Source organism: Cajanus cajan, chromosome 11, assembly GCF_000230855.2.
Source record: "Cajanus cajan strain Asha chromosome 11, NIPB_CcT2T_4, whole genome shotgun sequence".
In the NCBI taxonomy this organism is placed as follows: domain Eukaryota; kingdom Viridiplantae; phylum Streptophyta; class Magnoliopsida; order Fabales; family Fabaceae; genus Cajanus; species Cajanus cajan.
In genome coordinates, this window is record NC_138527.1 from 3,421,833 (window position 1) to 3,448,905 (window position 27,073).

General features: G+C 33.7%; 1 protein-coding gene and 1 non-coding gene across 2 annotated transcripts; one reads left to right on the forward strand and one right to left on the reverse strand.

The window, feature by feature from the left end:
- The first annotated feature begins 89 nt into the window (after window positions 1-89).
- LOC109800406 (Tetratricopeptide repeat (TPR)-like superfamily protein) lies at window positions 90-2,247 on the forward strand. Its single transcript, XM_029271539.2, has 2 exons — window positions 90-282; window positions 354-2,247. Exon 2 carries the CDS (start codon window positions 421-423, stop codon window positions 2,167-2,169), a length of 1,749 nt encoding a protein of 582 aa, XP_029127372.1. The 5' UTR covers window positions 90-282; window positions 354-420; the 3' UTR covers window positions 2,170-2,247.
- Window positions 2,248-14,610: 12,363 nt separating this feature from the next.
- On the reverse strand, window positions 14,611-14,682 carry TRNAQ-CUG (transfer RNA glutamine (anticodon CUG)). Its single transcript has one exon. It is a non-coding gene; the product is annotated as a tRNA-Gln (tRNA).
- Between the last annotated feature and the right edge of the window lie 12,391 nt (window positions 14,683-27,073).

Below are 27,073 nucleotides of genomic sequence, written 5' to 3' on the forward strand. Positions count from 1 at the left end.
GTAATGCAAGTTTTTTTTATACATAAAGCAAGATTCGAATTCCTCACTTTGTTTAAGATGTGAATCAACCCTTAATGCTGAATCACAAATTTAAAGTTTGATCAAGAAGACTTGTGTTAAGTTCAACCCTCTCTCTCCTTCTCTTCTAAGCTTCACCATTGCAAATTTCAACCCTTCTTTCACCAAAACCAGCATAATCCAAGAGTGCAAGTGCCCTTCATCTGCTCACGTGCGTGTCACAGCCCCAACACTCGTTGTTCGCACTTCTCCCTCCCTCCAAAGGTTCCGTACTTTCGTTATCTCAATTCATTCGTTTTTCCATTGAAATTCATTTCTATTTGTTCCTTTTCAAGATAAGTGCTTCACTTTGATCACACTCAAGTTCGTATTGTTTGGGCTGCATGCACCAATCCCATAACCATGACCATGGCAATGGTGAGAGGAACTTCTTCGTGTTCTTTCTTCCGCGGAATCTTTGCCCAATTCCGAAACCTCACCTCTGACACCAAAAACCTAGATGCTAAAGATTGCAACTTTATGATCCATGAAATTTGTAGGATTACTCGAACGAAGCCCCGTTGGGAGGAAACCCTTCTTTCACTCTATCCATCTTTCGATTTTTCTGACCCCTCTTTCTTCCTCCTTTATCTTAAGCAACAGAACAACGCCTTCCTCTGCCTTCGATTCTTTCACTGGCTTTGCTCTTCTTGTGCTTTCTCACCTCACCAATCTTCTTGCAATGCCCTTTTCCGTATGCTTGTGGATGCTGGAGCCTGCCAAGCAGCAAAGTCTTTGCTTGATTTCTCGGGTTTCGTCCCCGATCCTTCTTCCTTGGAGAGTTACATTCAGTGTCTCACTGGGGCTGGGATGGTTGAAGATGCGGTTCATATGTTAAAAGGGGTTGGCTTTTGCCCCTCGCTTGCAACTTGGAATTCTTCTCTTTTGGGTTGTTTGAGGGCTGGGAGGACTGATCTGGTTTGGACATTGTATGAACGGATGATGGAATCTGGTGTTTTTGCTAGCATTAACGTTGAAACTGTTGGATATCTCATAATGGCGTTCTGTGCAGAAAACAACGCTTTCAGAGGGTATGAGCTTCTTAGGGAACTTCTGGGAAATGGCTTGCATCCTGATAATGTTGTTTTTAATGCACTTATACGTGGGTTTTGTAAGGAGGGACACTATGCTAGAGTATCTGAGATCCTTCATATTATGATTGCCAAGAATTGTAATCCGGATATCTTTACTTATCAAGAAATCATCAATGGACTCTTGAAGAGGAAGAATTCTGAGGGTTTCCGGGTTTTTAATGATCTCAAGGACAGAGGATATTTTCCAGACAGGGTTATGTACACAACAGTGATCAAGGGTCTATGTGAAATGGGATCGATTGGGGAGGCCAGGAAGCTGTGGTTTGAGATGATTAAAAAAGGACTTCAGCCAAATGAATACACCTATAATGTTTTGATGCATGGGTATTGTAAGATTGGTGATCTTGTTGAGGCGAGGAAGATCTTTGAGGATATGCGTGGTAGAGGATACGCAGAAACCACAGTTTGCTATACCACAATGATTTCAGGTTTGTGTCTGCATGGAAGGACAGATGAAGCATTGAGCTTGTTTGAAGAAATGTTTCAAAAGGGAATTGTTTGTGATTTGATTACATACAACTCCCTTATTAAAGGCCTTTGCAAGAAAGGTGAGCTAGTTAAGGCTACGGAACTATTAAATGAACTTCTGGCACATGGTTTAGAGCCATCAGTTTTCTCTTTCAATCCTCTTATAAAAGGGCTTTGTGAAGTGGGAGACACACAGGGCGCAATAAGGTTGTGGAAAGATATGCATGATAGGCATTTGGAACCAACAGCTTGTACACATGATTATATTATAACTGGATTATGTAAAGAAGGAAATTGTGTGCAAGGAAAAGAATGGTTGCTAAACATGCTGAGTTGGAAGCTGAAACCCCAGGAGCAGACTTTTGAATACCTGATTACCTGTCTGTCACAAGAGGATAGGTTGGATGATATTTTGGTTGTTTTAGATTTCATGTTTAGAATAGGATATAGACTTAAAGAAAGCACAATTCATTCTCTGGTGAGTAAATTTAGCAGGGATAATTTTCATCTTCCTGACTTATGTGTAGAGAAGATCTTAGAAAAAAATTGATGTAACTGATTTTTGTTTGTATCTTCTATTTACTATCTATGACCAATAAAATGAGGAATTTTGAGATTCTTTTGTAAACGGGAAGCTATAATTTTTGTGTCAGTTTCTTAGAGGATCATTCTTGAAGCTTCCCATTGTATGTTTTGAGTTGCAACTTGTCTGCTTCTGTGTTTTTTTCACTTTGTAATTCTAAATTTGTAGTTTTCTTTTTTTCAATCAAAGGGGTTATTTGCCATGTATAGAACTATATCGGTATATTAATTTCAACAAAATGTCTTCTTGCACAAACAACATTGAAATCAGCCTTCTAAAGTGTAGAAACTGTGCCCTCTTGTACATGGCAATTTTGCAATGTGAATTGTACCTCCAATGTTATCAACGTGATTGGAAATTGAACTAAGTATTCATACATGAATAAACTCAGTTTTGTGTGGCTAGATATGTGTGGAGTCTCATTGCATAACCAGAGACTTTATGTTATATGCCTGACGTGGGAAGTGAGAATTCAAGAATTAGCGTCTTTTACTTATGAACAAACTACGCATTTTCTTATGTCAAATTCATCAGTTTCTGAGTTAAGAATAATTGAATTTGATGGAGTGTATGACTCAATTATTCAACTTTTTTTTCCAAGGCTTAGTGATATATGTATTCCTATTTTCTTAAGCACTTTAGGGAAGGTTATTTTTATTAATATATTTATTTTTTTTACATATGGTTTCTCTTCTTGACAAACTTCATCCATTCTAGTGCAATAAAGGCTTGCTAATGTGACGGTAGTTTAAAGTTTTTTATTTTTCGCTGAATTGAAAGAGTAGAACAAGAAATTGAGAGCTATTATAATATAATCTTCTGTTGAAGCCTTTTCGCTGTTTAAGGCAGTCGTCACATTTTCGTTGAAGAATTCTTCCAAATGTATCAATCTGTTTACAAGCAACAGATACTCATTCTTGAGAAGTTGTGAGTCGACAAAACAAGCTTGAGAAGAAAATAAAACAAATCCATATCTGGAGTTAGGACTCATGCATGATATTTGTAGCAAAGTAACTGCAGTTGCTGCTGTATTAATCTGCTCAGTTGTGTCTGTTACTGAAATCCTAATTGGTTCAATGGGAAAGTGAATTGACTCCTTGTTGAAGAAATATGAAAATGCCATAAAAGGACATAAGGATCTAACCATCTCCGTGCAAGTTGGCACCTATGTTGCTATAAAGGACTTGGACAACATCTAGGTTCTTATTAATCGGCTGGAAGTTGAGATTGAGTCTTTCTTGCAGAATGTGGTTTTTTCCATAGAGGAAGAAGCTGTGAAGGTTGCAATAAAGGAGATCAAGAAGAAGTGGGTTTTTTTTAAAGAAATATGTTGAAGATTTAGGAGTCCAGGCTGATACATGTATGTAGCCGAGACATTATAAGGGTAGGACTGTGGTTCTAAAAAAAATCGTAAAGCTTCCTCACAACTGAAGATGTTATCCTGTTTTGTCAACCAGTATTCCATTAATTGTTGCTTCCTAGAGAATTCACCTGTTCCTATTTCTTATGAAATTTTATGTTTTTTCAGTTATCAATTATGATTGATTCGTGAAAACTTGGGTTTGTGTTGTAAATAGTGGGAAACTACTGACTTAGACATTTGGTACGAGTAGGAAGCTAAGATGATTGAGTACTGGTGTATTTGTTAATATTTTGTTAGATATACTTTTGTTTAGCATCTAGTTTGGAACTATTATCTGAGTCTTGATATAACTTGACATGATGATTGATTGTTTTTCATCTGGCCTACTTGGCACATAAAGAGAAGCCAGCCACAATCAAAATACACCAATTGATAACTTCTACGCAAACTGCTGATTTAAGAATCAGTCTGCTGAGGCATGCTAACAGAATATTATGTTTTTTATCAGTAGGAAATATAATAACTGCAACAATGTTTAAACTTCGGACTTTATACATTCTATTCCAATTCTCTCACCACTAAGACATCCTTAATGGTTCATGCTAACAGGACATTCTTGGACACTTATTGTCACAAATTTTATATTATTAGCTGAAATTTATTGAATATTCCAATTCTCTCACCACTAAGACAACCTTAATGGTTCATGCTAACAGGACATTCTTGGACACTTATTGTCACAAATTTTATATTATTAGCTGAAATTTATTGAATATTCCAATTCTCTCACCACTAAGACAACCTAACCTTAATGGTTCATGCTAACAGGATATTCTTGGACACTTATTGTCACAAATTTTATATTATTAGTTGAAATTTATTGAAAATTATAAAATTAAGAGCGACTTCATTAAATAGGAAGTTAGACTACATAATTTTGTAAATACTAATGAATTTTAATCACTAATAGTGTGTTTAAAATAGTATGTTAGAAGCATGTTGCTGCCACCATTTATCTTCATTTTCTATTTAATGATTTACATTACTCTTAATTATGTAAGTGGCACTGTCAAAATATAAGGGGAGGGAGTCTCGCATTTCCAGATTATGGAACCAAATTATCCCTCTAACAGATTTTTGACATGCTGTGCTAGTACAAAGATTATTATAGATGGTGATAGATTTGATAGACAAAATACAGAGAGTATCATCTGAAGGCATTTACTATCCCCTTTCAGTTTCTTTTCTACATTTGGACTGGTTATTGAGTGTCTCACTTGCCGGTCCTGAGGTGGTGTTGCTGTTCTATTAACAGCTGTTGGCCCTGTCCAAGTATGATATTTTCTTTACTGCTTTCTAAAAGATTTTTCTTGTGTAGTATATTATAAGGTTTCACTTCTAGGTTGCATGACCAAGATCTTTTGACCAGTACTCTAACTGTTTATATTTGTGACACATTTATCTACTTTCGTTGGAAATTTATTTGTATTGATTTCACCTTGTTTGAGTTACTTCAAAAGTGACTCTGCAACGATTTCATCTATGAAATTTCCTGCTTTGGGAGTGACTCTAGCGTCTCAAAGGTAGCAATTGATTTGCTATGAGTTACTTAAAGAAAGTTGAAATCAATGTCTCTAAAAAAACATTCTAAAAATCACACTGCAATTTGGTCCCTTGTTGCCCTTCTACAGAATTCGATCAACCATTCTGCTGGGGTTGTAGAAAAGATTTTGAACTAAATAAAGAAACCATTCCTATTACTGCTGATTTCGGCTGGTATAAAACCACATGTTGATCGCATGATTCAACATTCAAGGTAAGAAAAATGTTGTAACATGTTAATTATGTTAAGAGTCATAAGATGAATATTTCACTTTATTATATTGAATATATAATTGGCGCTGAAATGGTAGAAGACATGGATGCTAAGCCATTAGCCATATCATCTAAATAGTTAAGGAAATACAAATTTATCCTATCTTGTTAACGAATACTTCCACTATTCTCTATTATAAGAAAAAAAAATTACTTTTTTTTATTATTAAATAAAAATAAATTTTAACTATTTTTTTTTCATTTAGTGATAATCTGTCTAAAATATTATTCATTTAATGTATGACCTTTCAATTGCATTACTTCTTTTAACATTTATAACAAAGATAATTTTAGAAGAATAATATGAAATTAGTAAAATTTAATGTAAATAATTAATTTTCTTAATATGCATAAAATTAATTTTTTTTTTATACTTATAATAAAGCATAGAGGAAGTATGCTTTAAATCCTTTGTTGAAAAACAAGAAATGGATGCTTATTAGAACTTCAACAAAATAGTTTGTAAGACCAAACTCACGAGTTTTTTGTTTCTCAAGATAAAGTGGGTTTTAAAATATAAGATCAAACTTGTGAGTTTTCTCCTGGTGGAGAGATTTAAAGAATATAGTGGTTGTTGTTATCGTGTGTGTCCTGTATTTGGGGATCAAACCTTTATGTTAATTGGTGCTATGCTGGACTGCTAGGTGTCAATTAATGATCTTGTGTGAAGTAATAGTGAATCATAACATGCAGGGGAAGAAGTAGCAGAAGTTTTATGCAGCAAGTTGTATAACAAACGATGTACAGAAAGGTTTAGAGGGACACAAAGGAAGTGTACGCTGGGAGTTTAAGTGTTTAATTGGTTGTTATCAATTGAGAGACGGCACACACACCCATGTAAATTTGCTTTGTCTTTTCTCACTGCTCATCAGAAAATGTCAGCATACCTACTTCACTGAAAATAGGCATAACCATTTGCTACCGATGGTTGAACTATAGTTGTAACAGCAGTTAACTACTTCCACACTGTCCCTTTCAGGCCAACCACATAACCTAACCAAATAGCCATATTATGATTTGTCCTCCAAAACATGTTTACTGTAGAATCAAATTATAGCTTCCAGTATTATTAAGAGTTCTGTGAGTATAAGGGTAAGGGGTGTTGAGTGTAGTTAAATGAATTTGACTTAGAATCTCTTCCCATTCTATGTTCTTTCTTGATCACACTTTCCAGCTATGGAGAAGAATTCTCAGTAAAAATAAAATACCTCCTAATCCTTGTACTAATGCTTATGAAAAATTTCAGGCAATGCATGTATCCTCGATGAAAAAATTGACTTACTCAGTAAATGCTCATATATTTCTTATATTTATGGTGTACATTAATTCATTTATTTTGTTGTGGACATATTAGGACAGTGTTTTTCCTTTAGTTTGTATCCTATAGATATTTGTTGCACTGGTACCACCAAATAAAGAAGTTGATCCTTACAGATTACTATTGTTTAGACAGAAAGGTCACTCGTATTGTAACTAGTAAGTTGATCATAATGAGTTATTGTCCTTATTTATATTCTTAGGACTGGATTCAAGAATATCAATGGCAAAAGCCATAGTTAATTTGGAATTGGATGATTTAAACTTGAAACTCCTTAGCAAGGAAGGAGTTAAACCTCTTTGCTTGAAATGTTGTCGGACATTTTTTATTTGTCATCATAGGATCTCATCAGCAACAGACACACCATCTTTCTAGCCAAAAGGAAAGCTTTAAGCTTGTGTGTGTGTATTTATATTTGTTAAATAGATAGAAATTGTTATTATTATTTTAGATGAATCCTCGTAGATGAAGACACAATCCCATGCAACCAAGGTAAAATGTTCATGTGAATTCATGTTTCGATTGTGAATTGTCAAAAGAAAAGAAGCAAAATTGTCCAGCACATTTTCTTATAAAACCATCTTATCCAAATTTTATTTTTTATTTGATACTAAACGATACTTGATAAGTTTAGTTATATATATATAAGTAGAGAAGACTATACGATTAAGATTAGGATCGAATTTAAGTATTCATACATTTATCTTAACACTTTAGCTATGTCTATCATAATAATTTTGCTCTGAAGAGATTGTTATTTTTAGTTTTCTATTTTTCTGTTATGCTCAGCTGTCAATGGTTTTGATGATTTCTATTTTTCTATTTAGTTTGTATATATAGGATAGTCTCTGTACTTTTCAGTAGTTAATCAATATTAAGCATATTCAGCTATATGCATATTGAATTTTACATGTTGAGTTATTAAAATAACTTAAAAATATGTTTTAGTTTATGAAAAATAATAAGTTTTGATTTTGGTTCATGTAATTTTCTTTTTATTTCTTTAAAATTTTGAATTATTGTTTTTAGTTCTTCTTACTATTATAATTTTTGTTAACTATTTATATATTTATCATAAGGTTAAGTAATCATTCCAAATAACATCAACAATTGTTATGGTATCATGTTAGCATATATGATACTTCTACAAAAATTATAAATTCTTAAAATAATTATTATTTATTAATATTAAAATGAATATTAGAGAATATAAATAATAACTTTAAAATTTAAAGGAACGAAAATTTAAAAAAAATATTGTAGTGATTGAAACTAAAATTTCCCATTTTATAATGATTATAAAAATAATTATTCCAAACTTTAGAAGATAAAAAATAAAAACAAAATTTACGGAAACCAAAATTAAAACTTATTCCTTTTATGAGACTAAAAATTAAAGATAATTAAAATTGATCATATGTTATACTATATCCTTTTGTTATTAAATTTAACTTAAAAATATTTTTATTTTAGTTATGTGGATTAAAAGGTGACACTAAAAGGATGATTGAATAAATTCCTTTTTGAAACTGCTGTCAAACGAAGCTTTGCAAAGGGTACAGACGATACCAAAAGAAATGCACAAAAACTTATAAAAGGAAGGAGCAGAAGATGGACACACAATTTTTATACGGTTCATCTCCACTACTAAGACTCGTCCGACTCATCCCCTTCTTTGAACAATTTGATTAAGTTTTGATAGAGTTTTCTATAAATTAAAAATATTATTTCTTAAGTTATTTCTGACTTTACAAAGTTATTCAAGTGTTATTTGAATACAAAGTATCTCGACTTTGTCATATCCAATTTGGTTAGGGCAATTAAAAATAAAGTATAAAAAAGGGGAAAAAAATAAAAATAATACAAGATGATAATAAAAGTAACAAAAAGAGAAAGTAAATAATAATAATAATAATAAAAGGGCAAAATAATAATGAGATGTCTAAATAACTTACAAGAAAAATAAAAAAAAAAATTTCTTATATTGAACTATAATTATCCATTTAAAGTATTGTTTATATTTTTAAAAAGATTGTCCAAATATTTTTATTATAAATGTAAATGAACTTCTATCTTAATGCAAATTAATTTTTAAATATTACGCCGCTCAATAACTTTATATTATATGTAAATTTTGTAAATTCAACCGTTAGATTGAAAGTTTATATCACTTTATATGTTTATATCAAATTTTGTTAAAATTGAATAACAACTTGGAGGTAATCAAAGTTTTCATATTTTAGTATATTTTGAAATGAATATATTACGTTAATTTTGTTTTATAAAAATAAAGTATCAAATCATCTTGGATTAATATAAAATTTTGTAAATAAGATCTAAGAATAAATAATTTTCGATTTAACGGTTCGATTTACAAAATTTACATTTAATATAAAGTTATTGAGTGGTGTAATATTTAATAAAAGATATTGGTGTTATTATAACCCTTCCTTCTCTCTCTCTCTCTCTCTCTCTCTATCTATCTATCTATCTATCTATCTATCTATCTATCTATCTATCTATCTATCTATCTATCTATCTATCTATCTATCTATCTATCTATCTATCTATCTATCTATATAATGATGATATCATATCTTGAAGTACAATTATTTGTTAAGTATGTTCTTAGCAAAATTGAAAAGCTTGATGAAAAATTTATAATTCATGCCTACACATCAAAAAGCAAAATCAATTTCTAGATAAAAATCTTTCCATGATTTGATCATAAAAAATCTTCAAGTCTATATTTCTATCTTTCCTTACATCTAAAAAGTCTCACATTGTCTAAAATATGCTTATACATATCTTCATTCCTTATATATGGTGGAGACCTCAAGGTAAAAAATAAGAAAATAAAAAAAACTTCAAAATAATTTGGGTCAATAAAAACTTTGCACCATAGTATTTTTTTCACCCTTGTGAACTATTAGAAAACATTGGGCCTAAAGTAATAATTTTTTCCTTCCCTTTTCATACTTTCAATCATGGGATTGTTTAGCTTATGCATGACACTTCAAAGTGAGTTTAACTATTATATCTTTAAGTTAACAGTAATCATTTCTATCTTCTTCATATTTGATTGTTGTGAAGATCTTATGAAAATATAGATGTTTACATGTATTTTAAGTCCTCAAAAATTCAACAAGTTTTGATTTTGGTATAATTTTTCTTTATTCTTTTAAAATTTGTAAACATTATTTTTAATTTCTTTATGATATAATGAGTAAATTTTGAATTTGGTCCACATAAAAACTATATTTTTTTTATTTTTATCTTCCTAAAATTCAAAATCATTATTTTTAGTCTCTAATGATAATTTTAAGATAAATAAATAATATTTGTTTTAAGGTCTATAAAATTTAAAAGTGTCACATGCTTTCATGTTATCACTAATAGTTGTTGGTAATATTAACACCTTTAATCATCACTTAAGATTTTAATTAATACACAAGTAATTACAAATGAGCACATGATAGTTAATACTAGAATCAATCATTTCAAATTTTAAAGGGATGAGAAATATATAATTTTTTTAATATAAGGATCAAAATCAAAATTTATTTATTTTGTAAAAATTAAAAACATATTCAAGTCAAATATAAAATACTTTTCTAACAACAATAATTTAGTTAAATAATATATATATATATATCTATTTTTTTTAATAAATACACCTCTTCTCTATATTTTTCCTCTAGACATCCTTTTAATTTATTCTATTTTTAAAAAAAATTATTTCAAAAAATTATCTTCTCCGTTCATTTCATCCTCCAATTGAATTTTTTACACAAATAGTATTATTTTAAAAAAAATTTACCTAAGTAACAACTGTGCAAATTTATTTTCCCAACTAGCACCATTTACTGTTCACGTTCAGAACGGACCGTTCCGGATTAAAAAATAACACATGGAAAACGGATCAGAACGGGTCGTTCCAAAATCAAAATTAGCACATAAAAAATGGAAACAGAACGAGCCGTTCTGCCTGTAGAAGAAAATATGCACAAAGTTTTGATGATGCCAAAGCATTGAAGAAAATAAAGGTCAAGTTAAAACAAACTGATCAAGAAGCAAGATCTGAAGTAATAACTAGATAAGTCTTGACTGCTTAGCTTAGTATGTAAAATGAACTTTTAGAATTTGCAAATTTCACTTGGCCATTAAAATAAAGATTTCAAGAAAACCTAAACTTAATCTTTTTTAATATAAGAATTGCTTGTTTGAAAAGAAAGCAAAAAGAGTATTCAAAAGATTAAACAAAAATATTTTTAACTGGAAAATAGAAGCTTTCTATATCTTAAGTTTTCATAAGCCAAATCAGGTGATATGTGTCTGGAAATCGATTACCACTTGATGTAATCAATTACCAGAGGAAAAAAAAGCTTCTTTGTGCAAGGTTCAAATGTTAAAATGATCTCTAGTAATCGATTACCAGTCATTATAATCGATTACCAGAAGATAAAATTTCAAAATTTGAATTTAAATTATACAACGTTTCAAACATTTTGAACTTAAACCGTTGTAATCGATTACCAAGTCTTGTAATCGATTACCAGAGCCTATTTTCTGAAAAATTATAGAAAGTTACAACTCTTCATGAAAAGACATAACCTAAGAAACAATTGTCTATAAATACCTATAATTTTTCAGAGAAAGGTGATGAACTCTAATGTGAAAATCTATTTACAAAAACTACTTGGCCAAAATCATTTACAAAAATCTCTAAAGAGTTCATCAAGTTCTTAGAAAGTGAAATATCTACTCTTCAAAGAGAGTCATTTTATATTACCCAATTGATCTGTTGATCTGTAAAGGAGAAAGGGTTTTTCTCCTTGTTGTTTTTTGAATCTCAACACAAGGAAAGGGAGTTTCGAGGTGTTGGAGGATTCAAGTCTTAAGGTTTACAAGAGTAATGAAAATCTTAAGTGGGAGACTTGAGGACTGGATGTAGGCAAGATTGGTCGAACCAGTATAAAATCAAGTTTGCAATTCTTCTTCCCTACACTTTTATTTATTTGTTATTTTATTGTGTTTGAGTTGTTCTACATCATCAATCTTTACATACAAATTTGTCTAAGGAAATAAATTGATAAGAAAGTAATTGGAAAAGTCTTTTCAAGAGGAAAATTTAGAAAACTTAATTCACCTCCCCTCTTAAGTTATACGAGGCTAAGTGACTAACACTGACTTATAAATAAAAACAAATTTGTTTGATTTTCACTTATCAAATACCAAAACTCAAAGACTACCATCAATTGATTAAATTTATTGAATATTAACATTATAAATATAACTAAATAAATTTATTAAAATTCATTACAACAATAAAGATCAACGATGGCGGAAACTAAATTCATGACCAATATTTGGATATGTCTTCCTAGTGTGACAATAGGAACAATTTTTTACACGATTATGTTGTTCTCTAATGTCCATCTCTATTCTAATCCTGCTAGACTTTGGCCGACCCTTAAAAGTTCTCTTGAGTTCTGGATTTGGCCACAAAGTTGAAAGAAGCGCAACATCCGAGAAAAGTTTGACCTGTTGGGAGATTTACAGTAAGGCTAAATGAAATGTGGTATGATTGCGGCAAGTTCCAGAAAGGTATACGAAGGACAGTTTGGAGAGCTCCGACATGAAGATTATTGACCTACTTACATTGGTCCAACTTTGTGGCAAAATCCAGAACTCAAGGGAACTTTCAAGGGTCGGTCAAAGTCCAGCAAGATTAAAACAGAGATGGACATTAAAGAATAATATAATCAGTTTCTGCCACCATTGATCTTTATTGTTGTATTAAATTTTAATAAATTTATTTAGATATATTTATAATGTTAATATTCAATAAATTTAATTATTTGATGTTATTTTATGAGTTTTGATATTTGATAAGTGAAAATCGAAAAAAAAAGTTATTTGTAGGTCAGAACGACCCGTTTTACTTGCAGAATGACCCATTCTGGTTCCACTTTTTATGTGCTAATTTTGATTTTGGAACGGCCTGTTCTGATCCGTTTTTCATGTGTTATTTTTTAATCTGGAATGGCCCGTTCTGATTTCAGAATGGCCCGTTCCGAACGTAAACAGTAAATGGTGCTAGTTGGGGAAATAAATTTACATAATTGCTATTTGGGTAAATTTTTTTAAAAATAATATTATTTGAGTAAAAACTCCCTCCAATCCTTTTGTTTATATTTGAATTTTGATTGTTTATAAACTTTTTGATTATGTATGCATGGTCAATTTATTTAAATTTTGACAGAGCTTTAAATGTTTAAAGCAAGACATTATACATACTCATACCGCTAGCCACTCTTGCAATCTTAACATAAATAATAGTCGGAGAACAAATAAAGTATTTTGAAATTATTCCATTTTTTTTTCTAAATGCCACTTATATTTCAAATGATTTTTATATTTTAAAGTATTTTGATGAATGATATGTGCTATTCAATTTTTTTTTTAACCATTTAAATTTATAATTTTTAAATTTATTATGAATATATTTCCATAATTTCATCGTCTTTCTATATTTTTAGATTTTTCTTGTACTAATATTATATATATATATATATATATATATATATATATATAACTTTCATAGTTTTAAATGTTCTTTAATTTATATTTAAAAATTGTATTAAATTTAACACATGATATTAATTAATTGTGATTGCCATTATAGTTGTTCAAGTTAGTAACAGTATTAAATAAAGAATGAGAATGATTTGTTAAGGAAGTTTGAAAATATGAGTTTAGTTTCGTGTTAGAAACTATTTAAAGATTAATTTATATTTAATATTTATTTAAAATGTGATATGTTTAGGGTTTAATATGTATATTTTTTATTTATTTATGTGCAGGGTAGAAGATAAACACATGGAAGTTTCTGTCTGATTACTTGATGTGAATCAAGGTGTTTACGGTGGAATTTGTTTTATGGGTTTTTTTTACTCGAACTAGCACGAAAAACGTTTCAATTTAGATATGTGATGTTTCTGAGTTTTAATCTTATAAAACGAGAAGAGGAGTAGTAGGAAGATTTAGTAATTACTTATTTCTAAAGATTCTTCAAAAATCAACAAGCAATAATTTCCATACATATAAATGCTAAGATGAACAGAATGAATAATTGAGATACTTGCAATACAAATCATGGTTCAACTTGCATAATGTTCCAGAGTTACAATATCAAAGTAATATAACTACGTGATTAAAAGAAATAACTAAGAGAACTATGCTAATTCTACTCCTAAAAAGCAAAAGAAAAGTGGTCGAGAGTCAGTTATACCCAAAAACGATCTTGTGCACGAAAGCCATATATGTGTGTGTAGGCAGAGAGTGCTTCAGAAGTTAATTCAAGTATGAGTTTTTCCGACCTCGTACAAGACTAAAATTGACGTATTTATAGAGTTCTTCAAGGGCAGTTTTTCTTTACGTGTAAGCATCGTGGGTGGGCAACCGTTTCCCATATTAAACACGTGCTTATAACTTCCACCACCAACTCCTGATAACTGTCGTTCCCACGTGTTTTATTCTTGAATTTTAATAACCGCTCTAGCGCGCTATCTTCGAGCACTTTTAATTGTTTCTAAAGAAATCATTTTATCTGGCATTCTATAGCGATTTCCACCTATTCGAACACCTCTGGATTCGACTTGGCTCCTTGATTCGAGTACACCTCGAGTATAGATGACTTAAGTATTTGATACCTTGAACCTCATGAATGTGCCCCATTTCGAGTTGTTTGCTTTTTTGAGTTATCACAGATCTTCGAGTAAGCTCAACACAAGGTCAAAAAAATTTGAAGAAAAAAATGTAATAAGGTTTTAAAAAAATCATTTGAAAAAGGTCCCACCGAAATTTGAACTCGGGTTACTGGATTCAGAGTCCAATGTCCTGACCACTAGACCATGGGACCATTGTCTATTGTTAATTCCTGCCTAACAAATTCGTTATATTAAGCATTGAGAAAGATAATTATTTGTAAAATAGCCCCCACCGCAATTTGAATTCAGGTTACTGGATTCAAAATCCGATGTCCTAATCACTGGAGCATGGAATCGTAATTGATAATTTAACTTTTATTAATATATTCATGGTAAATTTTTTTATTCTAACTCGTAGAACATCTGACTGTTGATGTTGTCAATGTTTATTAAAAAAATTATTTTAATAATGTTAATACCTTAAATAGTACATAATCTTTTTGTTATTTGAATTAAGTCCTCCAACTCAAAAAAGAAAAAAAAAAGTCTTCTAAGACCTTCATTAATATATATAATGTATTGAGATTTATGTCGACACTCAATTTTAATATATTTATTTTTAGAGTAAAATTTGAGTTATTGAGTATGTTTATAAAAAAATATTTCTTTTTTTTTTTGTTGATGCTTTCACTCCTCTTTATTCTTCGATCCAGTAGCTTGTCCACATTGAAAGAGGTAAACCTATAAAAGGGATTCTGACGCCTAAGTAAGTTATTATATTGGTGCATTAAATGCGAATAATGAACAATAACTTTTAATTTAAAATATGAACTGTTTATACCTTGTCTCCAAATTCCAATGAGCCACAAGTTAAGATTATCAATTAGGTAAGATATGGATAATTGATTTCGTACCAATAATTAAGTTTTAATTACCTTTGTCATCATAATTCAATGTTGCGAGCCTCCTCGTCCCATTTGGTTCTATTGGTCACCAACAGGGGAATGACTTGTTTGCGTGGACCCTTCGGCCACCAAGGGTGCTAAGAGGGCCCTATCTTGTTTGTGTGAATCCTTCGACTCCTGAGGGTGCCAAGGGGGTTAAACTCGTTGGTGTGAATCCTTCGGCTACCGAAAGTGCCGAAGGGTTGAACTTGCTTGAGTGATCCCTTCGACTATTAGTTATACCAAAAGGAGTAGTTAATGTTTTATTTATGTGATCTTTTCAGCACCATCGATAATCGAAGGGGATAGTTGTGTGTTTACTAGGATTCTTCAATTATTCAAAGTACTGAATGAGTCTCAGATTTGTCGATTTCTGGAGACCAAATGGCCTATCCAATGTATTGAGTAAACTTACCAAAACTTAACTTTAAAATAAGTAAATCTTCATATATATATATATATATATATATATATATATATAAATGTATAAAATATAAAATGAAAGAATTAGAGTTTAAATTATATAATATAATATATAATTACATTAATAACACATTAATATAAGAAACTGTAATGATATATAAAATATTAATTACATTGATTTTAAATTATTTTAATTTTAAAATAAAAATAGTTATAAAATAAAAATATATTATTTTATACTAAAAATTAATAAAAATTACTGATGATATGACATTTAATTTAATTATTTCAAAATCAACAAATTTATAATGCATAATGATATATGATGATTAGATCCTATATAGGAACTTTTTGTTTGATCTACATCAAGAGTGCAACGCGCCGACACTAAGATGAAGCGCTGCATGTAGTCTAATTTGAAATGGACTATCAACGAGAGTGATATTTAGCATTAAAAGTTCCTCGTATGATCTATCTAAATACGGTGTTTTTATTGGCAAATATTTACTTTTACTTCATGATTTACCAAATTGTGATATTAATTTTATTTTTAGATAAACTAATTCAGTAGTTCATAACTAGGTTAACTATTTTATTTTGTATTGTTCAAAAGATTATCAATAATATGAATTGTTCTTACCTTAGATCGGTGTGTGAGACGATCTCTAAGTAAGATCGGTGAGCCTCCTCTGCTTGGTATGTTTGCAACTCTGAGATGGGATTGATACTTGCAAAAGAGACTCCGATGCTTAAGTTAGTATTTGTGGGTGTATGAGTCTCATATATATAATGCACGTATCTTGATATAATTTAGAGTTTTTCCCCTGTTGATAATTGAGTTGGTTAGGATTTGATAAGATTATGATCTTATCAATTTATCTTATTGGTTAGGGAACGGTCTGATTTGATAATCCGATGTGGCCCCAACCTCCAAGGTGCTGAGGTGGGCCCTGGTACCGATGTGGATAGTACATTAGCCCCCGAGCTCCGAGGGCTATTAGCCGAGGAGTTAATAAGATTGATTTGGGTGGTACACTAGCCTCCCGAGCTCCGAGCGCTTTAAGCCGAGGAGTTAGTGCCGAGTTCATATGAAAGGTCGTGGCTTTTCATTTTGATCTTCTGGGTCAAGTGCCACGTGTCCTTGAGGCTTCGCCTCGTTTTACGAACTGAGGCGGCTTGTCATAAAGGGTGACGACTTGTAATGATGGGGCGTGCCCCATCATTATGAGGCGTATTTAATGCCTTTGTTACTGTGTCATTTTTTACTTTAAACATTTGCTTCCCTCCTTGCTTCTCCATTACTCCTTCTTCGTTACCTTTGTCTCTCCGTTTCTTTGCTTGCTCTCTCTATTGCCTCCATTGTTCCCTGTGGTAGTGCTTACTTCGCTCGTCGTTTGACGTTCGCGAGTTTAGGTCCTAGGAGTGTTAGGTACTCATTCTCATTCTCCCTTTTTCCCATTTCTCCTTTTCGCGTTTGTTTTTCAAACAATGGCCGGCGAGGGGCAGCAAGGTTCTGTTCTCCCTGCACCTTCCAAGGGCAAGGCTAAGGCGCGTGGGAAGGCGACGGCCGAGAAAATTGTCGTTGCTGAAAAGAAAAGGGGTAGGAACAATCCTAAGGATTCTCACCCCACCATTTTCGTCCCGGGGTACGAATGGGTCAGGGGTGATATTGGGGAGTTTGAAAGTCGATTTAGGGCTTTTTTGGATGTCAATGCCATGTGGAAAACACTGAAGATTTGTAGTTCAAAAATTTCCAAGCTCATCCGAATTGAGCCTTGCCAGCCTGGTGAGCGTGTTTATATGGAGGGTACTCCGAATACCCCATTTTTTTATATGTACAAGTGTTTTTTCTGGGATCTTGGTGTTTGCTTGCCATTCACCGAGTTCGAGTGCCCCTTTCTTCGATTTGTCAATGTGACCCCCTGCTAGTTGCACCCCAATAGTTGGGGTTTCTTAAGGGCGTTTCAGGTTTTGTGTTCAGCCCTAGGAATGGGTGTGTCTTTGCCTGTATTCTTGCATTTCTACCAACTTAAGTTGGGCGAGCCTCCCCTAGGTTGGGTGTCTCTCAGTGGGAGTAAGGTTGGAGGGTTGTTCCAGCTTTACTCCCAATCATATAAAAATTTCAAGAAGGAATTTTTCTGGATCCGACCTGTGGTTGCCGACCCAAGGGAAGAGGTGATTTTCCACAGTGAGGGAGAGCCGAGGTTCCCTTTCTTTTGGCAGCGAAGCCCAGTCAAATTTAATGGGTCGAGCTGTCTTCAGTTATTGAATTCTGACAGGGACGACATCGCCAACTTGGTTGAGCCCCCACGCCCATTGGACAGCAAACTCGTCCTGTCCTTTGCCAATTTGATGAATAAGGAGAGGGGTTTGGAGAGTGAGTACTTCATTATTTTCCGTTTGCATTTCCTGTTGTTTTTTTTTCGATGTTCTTTATGTGCTATGTTGTTTTATGTTTGCAGGTCTAATGGGAAAAGCAAGTGGCGTGAACTTAAGGCACGCTTTAATATAGAGGAGCTCGAAGTGCCCGAGCCCGGCGAGGAGGAGGTTGCTCCTCTAGAGACTCGCCGCAAGAGAAAGAGGGCGGCAAAGGAGGTCGGCAGGACCTCGACCCTTCCCGTTTTTGAGGAAGTGACATCAAGGGCCGTTGATGCCAACCCTATCGACCTGACCGGGAGTCCTCAACCCGAGGGGTCGCCGAGGAGGCCCGTGGTGGATGTCGCTCCGAAGAAACAGGTTTTTACTTTGCCTTGTGATGTTCTCCTTGTGTCGTGTGTTATTTCTATTTTGTGACTTAGAAGTTTACTTTGATTATTTTGTAGGCGACTTCGGCCTTCCTCTGCCGAAGCTCGCGGGGAAGGTCCGAGTTCTGAGGTGTCGACCTCGGTTCCTCCTACTGCTGCACCTCCTCCTCCTCCACGTGTTCCGAGGGGGAAGTGTATCGTGCAGCGATTTGATGAAAGTCATCCTCTGGAGAGATTGGACCACGTGAGCCTGTCGCCAGACGTAACATCATTGTGGAGTTCGAGCATGACCGCCGGGGCATTTTACAAGGAGGATCCGGCCTTTGTTGCTGATAAGGTGATGATCGAAAAGGTTGGTCCGGTTGAGGGCTTGGATTCTGCGGAGGTATTCATGTAGAGGTCCATTGCCATAGTGGACCACTAGAAGCGCAAATGGTCAAAACTTCAGGGCAAGCTTGAGAAAGCGAAGAAGGGTGAGGCTGAGCTTGAAGCCTTAAGAAGGGATTTTTCAAAGACTCATAAGTCTTTGGAAGTTGCCTTGAAGGCCAATGAGGCGTATGCCGCCCAAGTTGGTGACCTGCAAGAGGTCGCCAAGTCTTGTAGGGGGGAGGTCGAAGCTGCTCGGGGCTAGGCTCACTCGCTAAAGGAGGAGAATTTGGCATTGAAGGCCAAGTTGGGGGAGGCTGTCGAGAAGTGTTTGTGTGACGAGGTACTTCTCCCTGGCAGGGAGGAGGAGATTGCTTCCTTGAAGACTGACATGGATGTGTTGGTCTCTTCGAAGAAGGATTTGGAGAAGAGACTCCTCGAGACCGAGTGTGCCGTTGTGGTTAAGCATCGGACTAGCAAGGGGGATGAGATCGCTTCCTTGAAGACTGACATGGATGTGTTGATCTCTTCGAAGAAAGATTTGGAGAAGAGACTCCTCGAGACCGAGCGTGCCGTTGTGGTTGAGCATCAGCAAGGCTTTGCTAAGGCAGTTCATCAAGCTAGGTTGCTTGCGATAGGGGTCGACCTTTCTGCAATGCACATTGAAAAAGTTGTGCGGGGTGGGGAGTTGGTGAATAAGGATGACCTGTCCGAGAGCACAAGCGACAACACTACTTCTTAGGCCTTTTCCTTTGTTTCCCTGTAATGAACTTGGTGTATTTTGCAATTTTTATGTATGAACCCTCTGTTTATATTAATGAACTTGGTGTATTTTTCACTCTTTGATGTTTTTATTTTGACTCGATTTGGTCTCTATTCAAGGTTCAAACTTGATGTTTGATTTTATTCTAAGACTCAAACTCGGCCTTAGGCTCAATTTTGACCTGTTTTTGAGGCTTGAACTTGGCCTTGGGTTCAAACTTGACTTTTAGTTTTTGTGTTTAAGGCTCAAGCTTGGCGCTTAAGGCTTGGCCTTTGATCTACATTTTAAGGCTCAGACTTGGCCTGCGAAGGTTCAAACTTGACCTTTATTTTTTCTAAGATTTGAACTCGACCTTTAAGGTTCAAACTTGACCTTTAACGTTCGTTTAAAGGCTCAAACTTGGCTTGTAAAGGTTCAAACTTGACCTTTATTTTTTCTAAGGTTCGAACTCGACCTTTAAGGTTCAAACTTGACCTTTAATGTTCATTTTAAGGCTCAAACTTGGCCTCTAAAGGTTCAAACTTGACCTTGATTTTTCATTTTAAGGCTCAAACTTGGCTGGAAAAGGTTCAAACTTGACCTTGATTTGAGTGCGAGATTTGGACTTGATCTCATTTTTGCGTTTTCAAGGTTCAAACTTGACCTTGGATTTTGAGATCCGACCTTTCATGTTTGCGTAATGTAAAATAATGGATATGTGATAATGGGTTTGTTTTTATTGAAACTTAGACGTGCCTCATTAAAACCTTCTCGGCCAAAAACCCTCTTTTTTCTCTTTTAGGGACAAAAAAGACCGAGGAGAAAAAAAAGTACATCGTCTTATCATACATTTTAACTGAAATAAAATTTGAGGTGGGTGGCATTCCAAGTTCTAGGGATTGCTTTACCGTTGAGTTCTTCTAGTCGGTATGTGCCATTTTCAAGGTCTTCACCGATCCGAAAGGAGCCTTCCCATGTCGGTGCTAGCTTTCCCTCGGCGGGGTCCTTTTTGGCGTCACCTCGGAGTCGCCATACGAGGTCTCCTGGTCGAAACTTCCTTGGTTTGACTTTGGTGTTGTATCTTCTTGCGGCTTAGAGTTTGCAGGCTTCTTCCTTAATCCGAGCTTCATCTCTGAGCTCGTCGATCATGTCAAGATTAGCTACCAATTCTTTGTTGTTCTGCTCATTATTAAAGGTCAACCTCTGATGTGATGCTTCCCCTACCTCTACGGGAATCATGGCATCGGAACCGTAGGTTAACCTGTATGGTGTTTCTTGAGTTGTTGATTGCAGGGTGAAATTATAGGCCCAAAGGATGCTGGGGAGCTCTTTCACCCATAGACCTTTTGCTGATCCCAATCGCTTTTTAAGCTCATGGAGTAGTACTTTGTTCGTCGCTTCAGCTTGGCCGTTCGTCTGGGGTGTTCTGCCGAGGTCACGTGATGTCGGATGTCGAGCTCTTGTAGGAAGCTTTCAAACTTCCTATCTATGAACTGTCTTCCATTGTCGGTAACGATCACATGTGGGAGGCCGTATCTGCATATTAGATTTTTCCATGTGAATTGTTGTACATTCTCGGTCGTGATTTTGGCTAGGGGACCGGCCTCGATCCATTTTGTGAAGTAGTCGATGGCTACCAACAAGAATTTGACTTGGCCCTTGGCCAAGGGGAAAGGGCCGAGGATGTCCATTCCCTATTACGCAAAAGGCCATGGTGATTGCATTTGGTGTAAGACCTCGGGGGAACTCCGAGGTATGTGGCCAAACTCTTGGCATGGCTTGTATCTTTGTACGTAAGCTTTATAGTCTGATCTCAACGTGGGCCATTAATACCCAGCACGGATAACCCGAGTAACCATGGAGCGTGCTCCCGAGTGTAGTCTGCATATCACCTTGTGTATTTCTTCGAGTACGTACTCGGCTTGGGACTTGTCAAGGCATTTGAGTAGCGGCATTGAGACACTTCGCCTGAACAGTTCGCCTGATTCGATGATGAATCGAGACGACTGGTTCTTAACTCGTCGGGCTTCATTTTTGTCGTCGAGTAGGATTCCTTCACTTAGGTAGCACCATATGTTGGTCATCCATTCTTTTTCGAATGGTTCAGTCGAGCAAATTGTCTCGCTTTCTAGGCTCGGAGAGGACAAAGTCTCTTGGATAATGGTTTTATGTTGTCCTGGGTGCTTGGTATTGGAGAGCTTCGAGAGGAGGTCAGCCCTGGCATTTCTTTCTCGAGGTACATGGTGGATGGTGAAATTCTGAAAGGGCGTGATCCAGGCCGAGGTGGGGAGGTGATGTCGTTGCAAGAGGGGGTCTTTAATTTGGTAGGTGCCCGCTAGTTGTTCTACCATGAGTTTGGAGTCGTTATTGCAACGAATGTTCTTGGCGCCGATTTTGTGTGTCAATCTCAGTCCAACTAGGAGTGCTTCATACTCGGCCTGGTTATTGGTGGCCTAGAAATTGAGCTTCAGGGACTGCTTGACAAGGATGTCGTTGGGTCCTTCTAGAATGATGTCGGCGCCTCCCCCTTTTCGGTTGGAGGAGCCATCTACATGTAGTGTCCAGGTCTCTTGATCTTCCGTCGTGATCGAGGTCAGTTTGGCAACAAAATCTTCCAAACATTGGGACTTGAGTGTCCCCCTACTTTCATACTGATTTTCGAACTCAGAGAGCTCTACCGACCATGCAATCATTCGTCTGGCGAGTTCGGGTTTTCGGAGTATTTGTCTGATGGGGTAGTCAATTTTGACAACAATTTGGTGACTCTGAAAGTATGGTCGGAGTCGTCGGGCGGCGGTGACAAGAGCTAAGGCTAGCTTCTCGATCGTTTGGTACCTCGTCTCCGTGTCTTGAAGGACACGGCTGATGAAGTATATCGGGTCTTGCTTTGCCCCATCTTCTTGTACGAGGGCTGCGTTGATAGCGCTGTCAGTAGCTGCAAGGTATAGAAGCAGCTCACCTTGATCCTTAGGTCGAGTTAAGATTGGTGGGGTGGCGAGGAATTGCTTGAAGGTTGAGAATGCGATTTCACATTGCTCAATCCAGACGAATTCCTTGGGTTTTCGCAGCAAGTTGAAGATCCACTTTTCCCTTTCTGCTAGCTTTGGTATGAAGCGTGAGAGGGAGGCTAACCGACCTACCAGTCTTTGCACTTCCTTTAACGTCTGGGGGGACTTCATGTTAATGATGGCTTCACACTTCTCGGGATTCGCCTCAATTCCCCTACTAGTGATCATGAAGCCTAGGAACTTTCCTCCTTGTACTCTAAATGTAAACTTCTCAGGGTTCAACCTCATGTTATGATCGGTGGGTGCCACGGTGGGCGCCAAACTGTTCTTACCTTAGATCGGTGGGTGAAAAGATCTTTGAGTAAGATCGGTGAGTCTCCTCTGCTTGGTACGTCCGCTGCTCCAAGATGGGGTTGGTACTTGCAAAAGAGACTCCAATGCTTAAGTCAGTCTTTGTGGGTGTATGGGTCTCATATATATAATGCACGTACCTTGATATAATTTAGGGTTTTTCCCCTGTTGATAATTGAGGTGGTTAGGATTTGATAAGATTGTGATCTTATCAGTTTATCTTATTGGTTAGGGAGCGGTCTGATTTGATAATCCGATGTGGCCCCGACCTCCAAGGTGTTGAGGTGGGCCTTGGTACCGATGTGGGTAGTACATGAATTAAATTTGTTTGCATTAAAAATAAGGTTTTTGTACTACTATTGCATATACTATTTACTTATATCAAATGAGTAGTGTAATTATCTTTTGATTTTGTGTTTTATTATTTTCACTCTCTAAACCATTCTTATCAGACTTGAGTCAGAAGGTCTCGCATAAGATTGAATCTTGCTCTGTTGGATGGCTTGAAACAATCTTAACCACTACACAATTGAAGCTTTTTGACAAATGAATGAAAATTTTTAAGTTATATGCATTATTTTTAATATAATACATTTATTAAATATAAGATTATTTGTTCAAAGTATCCACCTATTTTTTTTCATTATTCACATTGTTAATTTTATCATTGGATGTGATTGGTTTGTGAAAGAAGTTTTGAAAGAAAAAAAAATTTACCTAATAGAATTTGAGTCTAGATCACATGATTTATAAAAGATCCTTAACCACTAAAGTAGAATATAACTTTAGTATATGTTTGATTAAAAGTAATAGTTATATCATATGATTAATATGAAATTATATATTTAATAATATATTGGTTCATACAATTTAATTAATAATTAATTTTCAATCAATAATAAAATATTTTGATTAAGTCGGTCACCTAGCTAGTTCCAATAACATTGATGTCAAGTCAATTCTTATATTATAAATTGATGAGCATACAACTCGATAAAAATCTATCAAGGTTCAATATTTTTAAATATTATTTTTAATTGATGAAAGTTTTAATGACTAGAAGAAGATACAAAAGGGTTAAAAATAATAATTTGGAAAGTCCAATTAGCCCAACACCAAATACTAAAAATACTACAGTGAGTTTAGGCTTTATTTGAGTGGTTTACTTAGCTTTTGAACTTAAAAGTTACTTAAAGCCCACATTACAATAAATGTTACACATACAGTGACATATAAAAATATCACTATAAGTACAATATATGTAGGTATATATATATATATATATATATATATATATATATATATTAATATATATATATATATATATTTGACATATAGTTACACACAATTTTAATATTGATTTTAAATGAGATTTAACAACATATTTTGTGTGTCACTATATCTTATATTCACACTTTTTAACAATATACAAACATATATTGTATATATTGTATGAGTAAAAGTAGTTTTTAGTGATAAGTATTGTATCACTATAGAACATATATATGTCATTATATGACAAATTTTTTATAGTGTCATTTTCTCAATTTTAATGAAATTTTCCTATTTTATTTTAATTAAATGAGTTTAGATGACTTTTAATATTGTATAGGTCAATTTTGAATGATTTTAAACTTCCTAGTGAAAAATAAATGCTAGTGGAGATTTATGTCCTAATAGAGACTTAGTGAAAAGGTACTACTTATTATAAATGAGATGTTGTTTATCTTAGATTATAAATAGGAGCCTCTTGTGAGCATCTAAGAGAGAATTAAATTTAATCAAATTGTGAGTTTCTCTTGTGAGAAATTTTTTCTTTATTTTTGGTTAAAAGTATAAATTTTACTGATACATCGTGATTAAGGTTGCACTTATTTTTTTAATAGCTTTGATTCTATCGACAGATTAATATTAGAGTCAAATTTTTTATTCTTTTACATATTTTCAATACGATCCTTTCTTTTCAAAATTGTATCACAATTTTAATTACACTTACCTAAATATAAACTCAAGGAAACAAAATTATATAAATATATATAATAAAAAAATGTCATTTATACAAACTCAAATTCTAAGATTTTAAGAATTATAGTTTGCTACACCATCGGAAACCATAACAATTGGTAATTAGTTACCTTGTTTGATAAGGTAAGAGAAAAATTGGAAGGAATAATTTTATTCTTGTTCTTGACAAAGATATAAGAGAGATAAAGTACAACTTCGCTCATCAAGAAAGAGAATCCTCATTCAACTTACTCTTTAATCTCATACAATGCATTTGTTGCAGAAGAATTGGATCAGGTAATATCAGAACAAATAACTTGTACTTTCTGGAAGATTCAAAATGCTTGTTTTGTTTCAGTGGTAAAAGAAAATAAATGGTCAAAACATGAAAACAGGTAAAAGAGGGAAGAGGAAGGGAAAAAAAACAGGATCCCTTATTCTTGTTCAACCAGGTTGCTTTATTCTTCTCGCTTTGTTCTTAAAGAAGCAGTGTGGCGCATACAGATTCTCCCCAATCATTCATCTTTTCTACTAGTGAAACACCATTCAACATGTGACACGTGGCAACCATGCTACATCTTTGGTTATGCCTTTTGAATTAGTTATTATTATGGTAAAATTATATGCTCCAATATCTGCCTCTATTTTTCTTTTCTTTCTATTAATCCACATTGTTATGTTCCTTTGTAAAATATAACAAATAATAACCACTAGGATGGAAAGAGGTTGGGATAATTAGAAATCTAGGAATCTAGGTTCAATCTTTATTATCTTTATAATTTTTTTTATTTAAAAAAAATATAACAAATAATAAATTATTAAATATCATACCTATTTTTTTTTTAAAATTAGTTTATTAAATTTAGGGTATGTTTGGATTAATTTTTCTGTAAATACTTAATTGTAAGAAAAAATCTTAAGATTGAAAAATAAAATAAGTTTTTCACAAGTTAAAATTATTTTTTTACATAAATTAAAAAATATTATAGAAAAACTAAGAAAAATTTTATAAATTAGTTTATAAATAAACTTATTTTAAGTTTTAAAAAAATATATTTTTTTTATTACAAATACTGATGAATAAATTTACCAAACATATCTCAAATAAAATGGATTTTTTTATTCGCATTTTAGATGAAGACATAAGGGGATATATAAGACCATATATATAACTGGTTAAGATTCTTCTGGAGCCAATATTTAATTGTATTTAGAAGGTAGAAAAGTATAAATTGGGATAAAGAATTTATGCGTTCTTTCTTTCTTTCTTTCTTTCAAAACTTTAGGTTGCGTGCATTTCATGCCTAGTAGGATTAGACTATATATCCTGAGGATTTCATTCTTTGAGTCATTGTAATTAAAAAGATAAGAATAAATCACTGAATTAATTTATTGGGATAATCTTTCCAAGAATAGAATATGTTACCAAATAGTTAAGTCAATTTAACTCAATATTAGTCTAGTTCAGAGGCGAGAAATTATTTTTCTACCAAATTTACTAAATTTGCAGCATAAACTTTTCATAGGCACCTATATACTACTCAAACACTCGTTCATTTATGTAAATCAAAGTTAATGTAATATAGTTTAAAATATATATAGTATTTGGTTATCTTGATACAAATAATTAAGATAATATATCATTATAATTCAAAGATAAAAAAATTATATTCTATAGTGTTAATGTAACAATTGGAGTAAACTACATCAATGTAATTTCATTTTCAAAAAGGATAAAATTTATATACTGTTTCTTAAGTGTTTTTAGTGTAGTTTTTCTAACTAGATTAAAATTTCACCCTGATAATTAATCTCAATAATAAAAGTTTGCTGCGAATATCAACACAAAAATTGCTGAGATGTTACGTACACTGACTGACTAGAGTTTTAAAAATTGGATTGGACCGGTTGAATCGGGAATTGATTGTCTAGCCGATCTGAATCTTGAGTTGGATTGATTATGCATTTGATCCGTTTCAAATCGGAGTGAACCGGTCAGTTTTCCAGTTCAACCAGTGAAT